Raw genomic sequence first — 13,746 nt, forward strand, 5'->3', positions numbered from 1 at the left:
AATTCGATTTCCAGAGGCACATTGGAAAAATTAGCACAGAGCCTTAAACAAAGAGTTGAGGGCATGGTTAAAGTAAATGGTAACAAGACCAAATACTAAGGTAAATATGTCGAACATTTTTTGTAAGTATCACGGGTAGTTTTTTTTTATACTAGCCTTCACTTTTTTACAGGAAAAATGGGATCGGACTTTATTAACACCCTGTAGAATAATAGGGAACCCATGAAATAATGATACTTTCACCCGTTCGTTACGGATATCCTGCACGGATGCATTTGTACATAGATAAAATTATTTTGTGCCCTCATCCTTCAGTCTGACCAGCCAAAAGGGAACCAAAGAGGAGAATAAAGGAAGGATAAACAGCCAGTAAAAGAACAGAGAGCAAAATTAGGACTGCTAGCTGCCTGCTCCTACAAATACATAATCCGGATAAAAGAGTATCGATTGTTTCGAGGGGAGTTGCGCCACTTGGGAAACGATCCCTTAAGGTTGGACCACGTACGGAGTAAGCAGGCACAGAGGGCAAACCAAGCATTACTCCGGTGGGAGAAGGGAAAGCTGTGGATGCAGTAAGTAGCTTATGGTCTGTGGATAATATCATTCCAAGCCAGACGAACTTTCACTGCTTTAAACCAGCCAGCCAGCAACACGGTCCTTCCACAAAGTTGGCATCTCTCTCTCTCTTCCCTGCAGTATGACTCATATACGTAAATACGAAGGAAGGAATGTGGAGCAAAGGGAAGAAGGGAAGTTGAGACGACGGCGTTGCTGTTTCCTGCTGGCGAATTTCATGCAACGTCACGACGCCACCACCGCCACAAAGTTCTGCACCGAAAGGGAGACGCAGTTCCCAGGGACTTCTTTCTAAGGCGACCAAATAATAAACGTCATCAATATGAGAGCCACACAGAATCACGCAATTTGTTGGGTGACTCATCATAATTGAGTTTGAGGTGTGGAGTGAAAGTTAAACTTTTGCCAATTTCCACGACATTGGATGGAACTACTAAAAAATGTAGTGATGATGATGGTACGACATGTACACAGATACGTGTGTATGTCACTGATAAAGTGACACTCTAACCATTCCGGATACAATAACCCATTTGAATTTTAAGTGCATATGTATGTACCCAAATATTTGCAAACCATCCGCGTAGCAGAGGCGGAGAAGTGGAACAAGTTTTGGCTGGGTGGAGAAAGTGGCGTTTCAAGCTGCTCGTCCTGTTGAGCAGGGCTGCTGCTGCTGGATCTCATCCCATGTACGAAAATTCTTCACCTCGCTAGTCGACGTCCTTAAGATCTCCACTTTCTGCAAGGCTCCTCTCAGTGTCGAGTTCACATTCCTCCGAGAAACACCACCACCACTCAGTCCGAGCCACGCCAAATTCCGTAGTCTGCAACTTTCTCAGAATAATTTTCCCTAAGATTCTTCTCTCACTTTTGCTTCTACGAAATACTTTCACGTACGTCTCAATCTTCTCCATTTTACCTTTTTATCGAAAAAGAACTAGTCGAAACTCCACTCAGAAGAATGGCAGGATTGGGTGTGACTTGCTTCCAAGTTTTCCTCCTCGTCTGCATCTCCCTCGCGATGGGTGCCACCCTTCCAAACAACAAGCAGGATCATGAAAAGAGGGGCGATAAAGGCGTGGTTCCTGCGGAATCGTCAACCGTTGGTCAGCACGAGGGTGTGGTCGTGGTTCCTAACAACAAACCCGTCGTCTCAGCCCCTCACTTTCCCCCGGCTGGACTTTCCAGGGCGAAGCGATACATTGGGTGGGGACGACGACCTGGCATGAGATACAGCAAGGTCAGTGTGATTTATTCGTACTGTTTGAGCACTTTAGATGTAAGTAGAGCTGTGGAAATCGAAAATTTCTGAAAAAGAACTAAAAAAAACTCACTCTTAATCTCGAAATAAATTCGTGGGTTATTTTTGCTTGGCTGTTTACTTCTATTTCAAAACAATCACTCATCCGAATCCCGCAAGGCATCCCGTCAAGGAAATGAAAGGTTGAGCGTGGCTTTATTTGGGGTTGAACCCCTGTCAATTGATGTCCAAGATGCTTTTGGCAGAAAGGATTTTTTCCTTGAAAAGGATTTTTCTTCTGGTTTCGCGAACTTTGCTCTCTTCCTTTGATCGTATTTTCCGGTTTTATTTCCTTGTAAAGGGGCCAGCATCACAGAATCTGCACCTTCTATCCTGTAGCAGAGAGCTTTTTGATGGTACCCGTTATTCCACAAAAAGAAACCTAATTTCCAAAGCGAACCAGTGTAATTAATTGTATAACAGCGTTAAAAATAAATTTATTTATTTGATCCACAGGCCACGTGGGATTGGGACAACAACTTTAACGACAAGTTTAACAAGCATGATAAACGGTAAGTAACAGTTAGATAACGTAATTTGGTAATTTCAAATATTAATGTTAAAGTTTAAGCGTCGAATTTAATTGTATCTTGATTAAACATGGATATTATTTGGACAAGAATAATTCACCTAATTTAAATATTTTTATGCCACATCTTCAAAAATACGTGCATTGACGTAAAGCTGTTACCCTTTCGCAAAATCTTAACTAAACGAGTGACGTTCATCCGAACAAAATTTTGCTTTATTCGACAAATAAATCTTGCTCGAGACAACTTTATTACTTTCGCATGAAAGAGTACCAAAGAATCCCCGAGAGAGAAGATAACAAGTTAATTTTGCCCAACACGCCCAAAAACTCTTGAAACAAAGAACCCACCAAAAAGTATACCTAAGTTTCTTCCCCGTCCCAAAAAAAGGCTAAAGATACAAAGATAAAAAGAACTCTCGACTGGATTTGAGCACTCAATGAAGCGATACTACATAGTCCACGAGAACAATAAGATTTAGCCAATGTTTCTCACTTTGCTACTTCTGCTGCTGATGGTAACGTTGTTTCTTCTCCTTTTCACGCCCACATTCAACATGGCACATTGTTTCGTGCAAGTATAAATCTTATTGTTTCTTCTTTTATCGCATTTCGCATTTGTGTCTCATTGTCTCCCTCGCTGCTGCGAAAAGGGCACCTCCAGACGTGCAGGGAGAAAGCAGATACAAAAAGTATCTCCTTTTCTGGAGAAAGTTTCAAGGCTCCTGCATAATTTTAAAAGTTTCCCGATAAATGTACTCCCTACGTATTTGGTAGGTTGTGCAATCACTGGGGGAAGAATGTGCCTCGCGAAATCCGACATTTTCATCTCATTATTGCAAAACTTGTATATACAACAATCCGATCCAATCTTTAACAAGGGGAAAATTGAATTTGCAGGAGAAAGCAGTAATCGTTTGTGACAGCGATGAGAATAAACCAAACACGATTTATGTAATCATGATTCGAAACGAGATATGACACTGACAGACGACTCACAATACTGAGTACCTGTCTAATCAATCCGCTCTTCTCTGCCTGCACACATACACCGTATTTATGCCTGTATTTACGTTTATCTTTCAGAGTCCAAACCTCCCAAGACACTCCGGTTGTTTCCAACTTTCGAGAACTCCGCATGAAGCAGAAGGTTCCCAACGCGCAGTTATTGCTCCCCCATTTGTTCAACCGGAACAACCGATTGTCCTCCAACGACGGGGACAATAATAATCAGGACGTGGTCGAGCTGACCGAAGAAGACGTCGAAGCTCTCCTCTACCTCTTAGAAGATTATTATGCCAAAAACGGTCGCGGGGCGAATAATAATGAGGGGCAGTAAACCATGGAAATTTACTGGAGATTTTTAGTTTCTAAAAAAAAACTTTGGCTTACGTAACCTCATTTCATGGTATAGAATTTGGCGTATCAGTCAACTTATCAATATGTATATAACATTTTTTACTTTTAGTACATATAAAAGTACGCGATTTATTATTATTATTGCGTAACGACGACGAATGAGGTTGGGAGATTGTTTGAGACGTCGCTTTTGTACCAGATCCCATCACTTTCTCTCGCTTTCTCCTGGCTGGTTGGTTTAGCTGATTTGTGGTCTGGCGTTCTAGAATTGTTCGTCGTAACCAAAAATATGTATGCATTTCGGATTCTGATCACGATTTTTGTCACAAACAGAGTTGATTAGAAATGCCAAACCCATGTCGAACATTTGAATAAACCAAGGAACACGAAAGGAGAGAAAGTGTGGAACAGATCGAAAACAGAAAACGCGTCCGTCTTGGCTGGAAGCTGTCTCCCTGACTCGCTCGTCTGACAACCAACCAACAAAGTAAATAACGAACAGGAACAATAATCACGAGTCTTTTCATCTAAATACATTACATTACATCTCATCCTCCTTTCTCCGAGGGTTGTTTAGACTAATTGATTTTCCTTTAATTAATCAACGTCTCTCACACCATGCTTGATTTTGGTTTTGCTAATGAGATTCCTAACGGATATCGTTTCAATCAATGTCATGATTTTCGTGTGAATTCAACTCTCTGTACATATTTACATAAATACCTGTGAGTTAAAGAATTTCAAATTCTACAGTAACAATGGTCTTCCAATCTGGCTGATGATACCAAAAAAATATTCATAAATAAAATTTAAAATTACATAAAATTGTGAAATAAGTAAACCTGAGAAAAAGTCTCACTTAAATAAATAAGTGGATAAGCTGCTTTCACTGTAAATGCAATGAAATTGTGTAGACGTAGCAATATTCAGAAGTACTTATGTAGACTGTAGACAATAAGCTTGACAATAATATGAGATGATCGTCCTGTCAGGATTGCTGGGTTGATGGAGGGTTGAAAGATTATATACGGCTGGTGGTCAGGGATATGAGGAAGGTCAGAGGTCAAGGGTTGCAGTATTGCTCTGTAGTAGCCACCGTTGTATAAATATGAATAATGTCTTTGTCTTCCATAAATCTGTCAATATGTGTGATTACGTAATGTTGTGACAATACTAATATCAACCTGTCTGTCGTAGTTTATTCCTTCCTGTCTCCATAATCCTAATGCCATGTGAGTGACAATAAATAAATAAAGTTCTTGAATATGTTCATGTATATAAATAAATAAGCTCCACTTTCTCTCGGTTTATTTATGGTGTAAGTACGTAAATATTTATTCTTTGTGTAGATTTTTTAAGGTTCTGGGTAACCATTGTCGGCAAACAATTGTTTCAGGAAAGCTGCCGATTTTTTGGGAATTCTTGGTCGAGCTGGGTCAGTAAAGTTGACCCAGTGGACGCCAAAACGCTCCCTGCAAAATTATGCAAAGTTAATACATACATAAATTTGCAAATCCATAACAAGAAGAACTTACGAGTAGCCTCTCGCCCATTCAAAGTTGTCCATAAGACTCCACGCGGTGTAGCTAAGGGGTGGATTATGTTACTCATTAATCCGCTATTTATAAGCTAAATCTAATTAACAAACCTTTGAACATTGCAACCATCTTCATTAATTGCTTGCAACATGGATTGCGTATAATTCGTGTAATATTCCACCCTCAAATCATCCTCGAGACCGACCGCGTCAGAATCTGACCACCCGTTTTCCGTTACATAAACGAGTGGATTTCCATAATTGCGTTTGATCCATCTCAACAGATTTCCAAAGCCCCAGGGAACGGATCTCAACCAGTCACTGATAAGTAATAAATAAACAATTTCCTTGTTAAATTAGTACAAAATATACACATTAATTTTACTCAAACCTGGCAGATTCTGGCCATGTTGGATCTCGAGAAAATTCGACGTCTTGATCCTGACTCCAACCAGGGAAGGTCCCGACCTTATAGGTACAAAGCTCGGTTGTGTAATGGTTTAATCCGAGGAAATCCCATGATCCTGATGTGTAAAACAAATGTAGTGGTGGCACATGTTAAGATTAGCATGTTATGCAATATTTTAATGTAAACAGTATTACCTCTGACTTGATTTTCCCAGTATCTGTCAAATTCTGGAAGACGGCTTTGGTCCAGACCTACAATGTTCATATTTATTTATTTAAATTACCAGAAATTACCAAATTGTAATTTTACAATTACCTTCCTCCTCACTCTTTTTGTCAACAAAAATTCTCATCTCGTCTGGATAATGTCCATAAAACACAGGCCATGCAAACCATCCGTGCTGCAATAATTAGCATAATGCCCGTAATAAAATTGCTCATATACACTGCACCCTGAAATCAAAGCTGCAATTGTATTGAATTAGGTTTAATACTTTGAATCGAACAGCTCTTTCGGCTGCTTCCACGTCGGAGGGATTGTTTGGATCCAATGGGGCGTACCAGCCAGAATCGATGGTAATTCCAACCCGACCGTTTTGCGCCTGGAAAAACTCGTCGTAATACATTCGATAAGCTCTAGCGTGGCTTTTGAGAATCGTGTGGGCACATTTGTAAGGTTCCGTGTCTTCCTGTCTAATATTCAAGTAATAAAAGTTACGATTAACCCTAAGTTTGATTAACTCTATTGTTACTCTTATCGTAATTTTCACTCAGAACATGATGACTCATCACAAAAATCAAAATCGTCGTAATTAACACATTTTTAATCATTTCTTCGCTCTGGAAATTTATTTTAAAAATCAGGACGACAAGTTGGTACCCAGAAATTAATGAATGGAAAGCGGTCTGTCATGCGTCAGTTCCGACGAGGTCCAATTTATGTGAAGAAACAAAAACTGCCAAATAATTTTAAAAATTGACAGCGACCTGTTCTACAAATTTATCGTCCATAATTTTTAAATAACTTCCCAGAACCGAGAAATGGTTAAAAATGTGCTGATTTTGACAATGAGTCATCGAATCCGTTCAGCTGCAAAACTTACGAAATTCCTGGAGCGTGATTGCCATAACCATAACCGTGCATGCAAGTCACGAACGCTTCGTTGAAAGTTATCCATAGCTTAACGCGATCTCCAAATCGTTGATATGCTAATCTAGCAAAATTTTCAAAATGTGGGATCAGAGCTTCATTCGGCCAGCCACCAATGTCTTGGAGGGGTTGAGGCAAGTCCCTACAGAATCATACAGAGAATTGTAAGCAGACCATCATGAATGCAATCAGTGGCCAAAAAAGATCTCACCAGTGATAAAGAGTGATCATGGGCTCAATGTTGTTGGCAATGAGCAAATTGATCAAATTGTTGTAATACGCGATTCCTGCCTCGCTAACCACGGCAAGCGTACCGTTTGGAAGGATCCTGCACACATAGTGAATTAACTTTCCATCTCATATTGCTCATCATAATTGACTGACTCGATAACCAAAAGTTTGATAAATGTTTGATAGTTTTACCTGGACCATGACAGGGAAAATCGGTAGTAGTCGGCCTGCAATTTTTTTTAGTGTAATGTTAATTATTTGGATTTTTCAGGGTGCCATAAATTGACTTCCATGTTATCTAAATATTTGCATACCCCAATGTCTTTCAACATCTCAACATCTCGAGCATAATTGTGATAACTGTCGCAAGCTACATCCCCAGTGCTGGAATATGTGTTAAAATTTTGGTTGAAAAATTAGGAAAACTATTAAAAAAATTATGCTAAATACCTGTTATCCGCAATATTTCCGGGAGTGTGAGTAAATCGGTCCCAAATATTTTCACCCTTTCCTATGTTTTTTCAAGAAATCAAAAATTTCAGTTAAAAAACGTAACAAGTTGAATGCTCTTGATTTTATACCATTCTCATTCCAGCCCCCCTCGATTTGGTAGCTCGCAGTGGCAAACCCCCACCGGAAGTTGTCAGGAAATAAGGCACGGATCTGATTTTTCGGAGCTACTGATTTCGCCTCTGCCCCCAATCCGAGGAGGAAGAGGACGCCCAGAAATAAGCAAGAATTTACCATTTTAACAATTGACCTTCTCTCGGCCACATAAAACGAACCACTGCCTCGTTCCAAATCAATTTTTCCATTTAAATACTGTGTCCAGTACCCTTCTTATCATAATCAAGCAAACATGTCACGAACTAATGATAACGTCATCATCGAATCACCTCCAGAATGCATGAAATCAACACATATTTATGTAAAAGTATGCATGCAATATAAACAATCGGATTTATTATCTGAATCACTCCTCGTGATTGATGAATATGCGATCACAAATATTTATAACAATTGCGAGGGGCTTATCAATTTTCTCGAAATCTGGGTTGGGTGACTTGGTTATATAAATATGGGGCATGATTGGGTCGTGATAGGTCATCATCATCCATGCTTGCCAAATATGGTAATTATACAATCGGATTTTGGATGAAAATTGCATAAATCTATAGAATTATTTGGTTCTTCAACAACAACGATTTTCGAGTTAGATGGCTTAAAATTTGCATAATACATATTGAGTATATCAATAATTCGTAATAAAATTGGGGTGGCCCACAAGCAGTTTTCGCGATACGAGCCAAAATGTTCGAATTTTTTGCTAATTTTGATTTTTTTATCAAATTCGTCCAACCTGTGTAAAATATCTGCCCACGTTATATAAACCCATAATTGTGAGTGTCTTTCTAATAAATAGATGTGTCATCCGATGGGCGACCACCGTGTACAATGGGAACAATATACTACTTAAAAATAGGAAAATTAGCACATTAACGTAGAACTTGATGACTCATCGTCAAAACCAACCCATTTTAAAAATCATTTATTGGCTTGGGAATTTAATTAAAAATTCTGGACGGCAAATTAAAAGATCAAGTCGTTTCCAATTAAAAAAATACACACTCCAGATTTTTACAGGTTTTGAAGGGAGAGATCAGAATTTTAAATAAAATACCAGAGCCGGGAAATGATTAAAAATGCATCAATTTTATTTTGACGATTTGGAATGAATCATGCGTTAATTGATGGAAATATTTCTAATGGAATGTCATACATATGTACATATGAGGGAATGTAGTATGCAGATGCAGGTGGTGTAAGAGTGTCTATATATTTAGATAAGATTTGTATTTGTAAAATGTACTTTATGTTTTCGTAATTTTATGCCTTTGAGTAAAGTCAAAACATAAAAATAAATACGATTTAAAAAAAATATATACAAAGAATGCACAAAATTCCTAACCTATGAAATTTATATGTAATATGTTTAATAATTATAGCGGAAGTCAAAAAATAAAATAAAAAGTACGAAAAAAATCATTCGATTTTCACGAAATTTCGGGTAGGAATTTTGTATATATTTTGTATATCTGTCAGATATACAAAATATGTACCAAAATTCCTAACCATGAAACCAACATGTTTAATAATTAAATTATGGCGTAATCAGTAAAAAAAAAATAAATAAAAACAAATACAAAAATCTAATAATGAAATTAATTAATATTCGAAATGACTAAAATTTGAATATGGCATCACACTCTCGCTAATTTTCCACTGGACCAATTTGTTATCTAAGAGTTGGCGACACATTTCCGTTTCTTCGAGGTCCTCCTGAAATAGTCAGATAAAAATATATAAAAATTTAGATTTGTTCTACTCGCTATAAGCTTCGCTGACAAGAAATCGAAATAAATACTTAAATACTTACCCCAACGCAAAATCCGGTCAGGTTAACGACCTGGTGCATAACATCCCTTTGACAATGTAAAGTGGCAAGTTGAATCTGGACATTGGTGGCAATTGTGGTATATCGTCCAAGATAAAGTCGACCCGTTGGAGTTCTGTAATTTAGAAAAATAAATAAAGTTTCCATTAAAAATTATTCCCAGTTTTTTTTCTTTTAGATTTCTCAATTAAATTCAAAAGTTTTAATACTAATGCAAATATGTATATGTAAATAGAGGAAATTAACTTACGAGAAAATTCAGGCAAATAATTCACCAATGCTGCATGAAATGAAGCCGCAACCCTCTCACATCGGAGTTCAGCACACTGCAAAAACTTGATCTTCGATTTGGCCAAGATGTCCAAAACTTGACCCACGTACACGTTTTGATATGCAAAACTGAGGGTGAGCTCCAACTCTTGCACGTTTGGAAACATTTTTAGCAGTTTCTCCATCGAGCCCAGATTTTCATACGAGGGGACGAAGACGACATCGAGAACCACCTTCTTGACATGGACGTTCGCATAATTAGGATTTTTCGCCGTAATTGTCCCCCTCTTGTAAATGCTCGGACTGAACATGGTCCCCACACGGTAAGCTCTGGGCAGAACATCATTTCTGCCAAGGAGGGTTGAAAGTCGCGAATCACCACCTCCTCCAAATTTGGCAACCTTTGCAGAAAATCTTCACTCCCAAGTTGCAAGCCTTCATAATTCTGATGCTGGAACACCTTGAGTTTTGGCATGAGGGGGAAATCCATTGTAAATCCATCCTCATATCTCGCCATTCTCCCAAGCTTCCCCGATTTGTCGCCAAACATGACAAACTTTTGCAAAGTTGGGCTCAACTTTTGAAAAAACTGGATAAATTCAGTCTGCACTTGGGCCGTGATGAGGGTATTCATCTTGAGCGAGGTGAGTCTCGAGAAGGTCATGGAATTTAAAATGTTCATCGCCACCTTGTCGAGTGGTCCACCGCTGAGGGAGAAGCTGGTCAATTGGGACGAAATCTGAGATTCTCTCAGCGTCATGAGGAAGTACATAAAGGTTTCACCCCCACAGAGGCAGTCAGTGTCGAGGATGGTAGCGTTGGGGGCGATGGCGAGGAGGCATTTCAAAACTGTCATGCAGTTCAAGGAGCGTCTCGGTCGGATTAGGGAGTTCCCTTCGAAGGAAATGGTTAAATGACGGATGGAAGAGGACGTGAAATTCAGGCTGGATTCGATTTCAGGGTCGAGGTAGTCGAGATTTTGAAGGTGGGTCAAGGTCAAGTGGATCAGGGAGGGACAGTCGCGACACACAAGCTGGGACATGACGGAGAAGAAGTGGCTTGTGCCGAGGGAATTGGCCGGGTCTTGGAGGGCATAGGCTTGCAGGGTGAGGGAGGTGAGGGAATGACCGAAGTTGGAGAAGAAACTGGACACTCTTTCGTACAGGAAGGAGGGGGCCGAGGTGTGGTGGAGGTTGTAGGTCAGACTGGCCATGGGCAGGGGTTCGGTGGGGATGAGCGTTGAGAGGAAGGCGTCACTTCGGTCGTCGTGGAGGGAGCCTTCGAGGTGGATCTGGGAGCGAGATCGGAGCAGTGGGGTGGCCATGACGGACCAGAGGGAGGATACTTGGCTGCAGGCCTTCAGGGATGCGTGGTCCAGGTGGGGGAAAATGACTTCGAGGACCTAGGAAGATATAAATTGGAGAACATTAGTTACTTCATAATTACATTGAGATGAACAAATTGTTCATAAAACTCGCAAACTATTGTGAGCATTTTGTAAAAATATTGGTAAAGTGATTGCATTGAAGTAAAATTAAATAGAAGAGAAAACTAAATTGATATAATTTAATTGTGTATATAAGTAGTTGTCTCAATACGCCTCATATTTACATTTTAAAGCGATAAACCATTGCATTATTACGCGTTGGATGATTTTATATGCAAATCACCATTGGACGTCTCAATCTGCCTCACATTTACCCATTTTTGTGATTTATCTCACAACCAATAACTCAACTATTAACAAATGCTAAACGGCTTCTTACCAACCAACAAAATAGCCATGAAATTTTCTGAATTGAATAGTTCCATAAAAATCTCGTGTTTTTAGACCACCATTTCAATTCAATTATCAAATTTTAGAATCCATCATAAACAAATCATGCAAATACATGTGTAACAACTGTAATCCAATATTTTGCAAGTTGATAGCCCAGCAGCCCAGCGAAACAATTAACCGTTGCATGGAATACTTATAGGATTCATGAATCATTACTTTAAGAAAGAAGAAAACCACGTTTTGACGGCTGTAGGAAATGAGTAGAGAACTGTGTAGCATGAAGATGGCGCCTGATCACCCTTTTTTTCTTTGTGCATATTTGATGCTAGTTTGGTGCATGGAAATCTGCAGCAGAATTCATATATTATTTGGTGCATATTTGGTGCATATTTGATACAGATTTTATGGTACAATTTTAATGTAGATAAGTTTGCATAAAACTTATACATATATTTAATTACTAAGTAGATGCCCAGAAATACGTACAAAGTTGGTAAACATTTTGTACAAATAGACTTGTAAATATGTGTTAGTGCATAATGTTTACTTTTCATGCACAAATTTTATTGTACTAAAATATCTGCACAAAATCTGCATAAATTTTCATTGTGACTTGCACAAGATCTGCACAGAGGCTACTTGGGTATGCACGTGATTGGTCTGTTCTGTATGTACTACATACAGAACAGACCAACATTTCTAATTTGACAATTTTTGAAAATATATGTACTGTCAAATCTGACTCATTTTCAGCAATTATTACTTTCAAGGGATATGAGACGGCGTAAATAATCCCATGAAATATTTTTTGTGCGACAAAATCTCAACTGTACTTACATGTATGCAAATTAATTACTGAAACCCAGATTAAATTACTCACATTCGCAATCAGGAGTGGATTTGTTTGTCGCCAGCTTGTCGTCTCCTCTTCGACGTCTACGACGAAGGGTTGTTCGCCTTGCAGGATTTGTGGCGAAATTTTCTCCATCCTTTGGGATGGGGATTCACGGTAGTAGTCGTTGAAACTGGTTGCCTGGTTGGTCTTCTTGGCGTGAATGCTGCGTCTCGGGACAATATCGTAACCAATCTCCATCATAGACACTTAAAAGTTCTCTTCTTATCAAGCACTTATCAAGATTCAAATGTTCTTTAACTTTTTCAGTTGCTCAGTTTAATGGGGGGCAGATGTATTGGCAGGTTTTACGTCTTGGTTGGAATGTGGATTGATTTTTCAAGTAAAATGCTTACTGGACGAGGACGAAATTGCGAGTGAGGACTGATTGTCGAATGCTGGGCTTTTTATTTACTGGAGGCAGTTGAGGATTAGTTAAATGTGGTAGGAAGCAAGTAAGCAGTCAAATTCATAGTAGGCCATGCAAAGTGAAGGGTCACTTGTTCGCCGAGTCGGGTAACGCGATACCTGAGGAAGGGTTAGTTTTCCTCGACCGAAATAAGTTTCTTTGTAAATTGGGTGGGATTAATATTTCCAGACCTTTCAGGACATACTATTCTGGATAATATTGGAGAAAAATATTCCAATGTTTTTCTAAGGCGCAAGTAACTCAATATTTTTAACCGGTCGTTGATACCAGCAGACCACACATTTCTGGAAATGCTCGCCTTTCTAATTCTTGAAGGATACATATTTACATATGTATTGTTCACAAATAATATTAAAAAGAAGTGGAAAATATCTATGAATATAAAATGTTAACGGATTTATTCTTCGAATTATTGTGGAAAATATGATAAAACTTGATATCAATTTGGCAACTTGTCTATTTTGGATTTAAATACAACCAAAAGTATCGACATTATGATATGATATGAATAATTATTTCTACGTAGCTATTAAAAAAAACTACTAAATACATGCAAATGTTTCAATGGAAAATTTGCAAAGTGAAGGGTCGCTTGTTCGCTGAAGCGGGTAGGCGCGGTGTACCTGAGGAAGGGTTAGGAAGGGAAGGGTTAGGAAGGGAAGGGTTTCCTCGTGACAGGTACCGACGAAATAAGTTTCTTGGTGAATTGGGTGGGATTAATATTTCCTTCCAGAACGTGCATTCTAAGGAATATCGGAGGAAAAATATTCCATTGTTTTTCTAAAGGGAAGTTTCTTGGTAAATTGGGATTAATATTTCCAGAACTTCC

The 13,746-nt window shown here is 38.9% G+C and overlaps 3 protein-coding genes across 3 annotated transcripts; 1 reads left to right on the top strand and 2 right to left on the bottom strand.

The window, feature by feature from the left end:
• The first annotated feature begins 1,299 nt into the window (after window positions 1-1,299).
• On the top strand, window positions 1,300-5,050 carry LOC110860497. Its single transcript, XM_022109550.2, has 3 exons — window positions 1,300-1,816; window positions 2,333-2,388; window positions 3,492-5,050. The coding sequence occupies exons 1-3, from the start codon at window positions 1,538-1,540 to the stop codon at window positions 3,742-3,744; spliced, it is 588 nt and encodes a 195-aa protein (XP_021965242.1). The 5' UTR covers window positions 1,300-1,537; the 3' UTR covers window positions 3,745-5,050.
• Window positions 5,033-7,889, bottom strand: LOC110860494 (myrosinase 1). Its single transcript, XM_022109547.2, has 13 exons — window positions 7,672-7,889; window positions 7,541-7,601; window positions 7,405-7,474; window positions 7,283-7,317; window positions 7,071-7,187; window positions 6,813-7,001; window positions 6,204-6,402; window positions 6,026-6,110; window positions 5,905-5,961; window positions 5,693-5,825; window positions 5,413-5,622; window positions 5,300-5,350; window positions 5,033-5,236 (listed from the first exon to the last, which is right to left on the bottom strand). The coding sequence occupies exons 1-13, from the start codon at window positions 7,835-7,837 to the stop codon at window positions 5,119-5,121; spliced, it is 1,491 nt and encodes a 496-aa protein (XP_021965239.1). The 5' UTR covers window positions 7,838-7,889; the 3' UTR covers window positions 5,033-5,118.
• A 1,381-nt stretch (window positions 7,890-9,270) lies between these two features.
• On the bottom strand, window positions 9,271-11,208 carry LOC118439299. Its single transcript, XM_035860500.1, has 3 exons — window positions 9,796-11,208; window positions 9,528-9,660; window positions 9,271-9,430 (listed from the first exon to the last, which is right to left on the bottom strand). The coding sequence occupies exon 1, from the start codon at window positions 11,137-11,139 to the stop codon at window positions 9,985-9,987; it is 1,155 nt and encodes a 384-aa protein (XP_035716393.1). The 5' UTR covers window positions 11,140-11,208; the 3' UTR covers window positions 9,271-9,430; window positions 9,528-9,660; window positions 9,796-9,984.
• Window positions 11,209-13,746: the final 2,538 nt, after the last annotated feature.

This window comes from Folsomia candida, unplaced genomic scaffold, assembly GCF_002217175.1.
Source record: "Folsomia candida strain VU population unplaced genomic scaffold, ASM221717v1 Fcan01_Sc033, whole genome shotgun sequence".
Classification (NCBI taxonomy): Eukaryota; Metazoa; Arthropoda; class Collembola; order Entomobryomorpha; family Isotomidae; genus Folsomia; species Folsomia candida.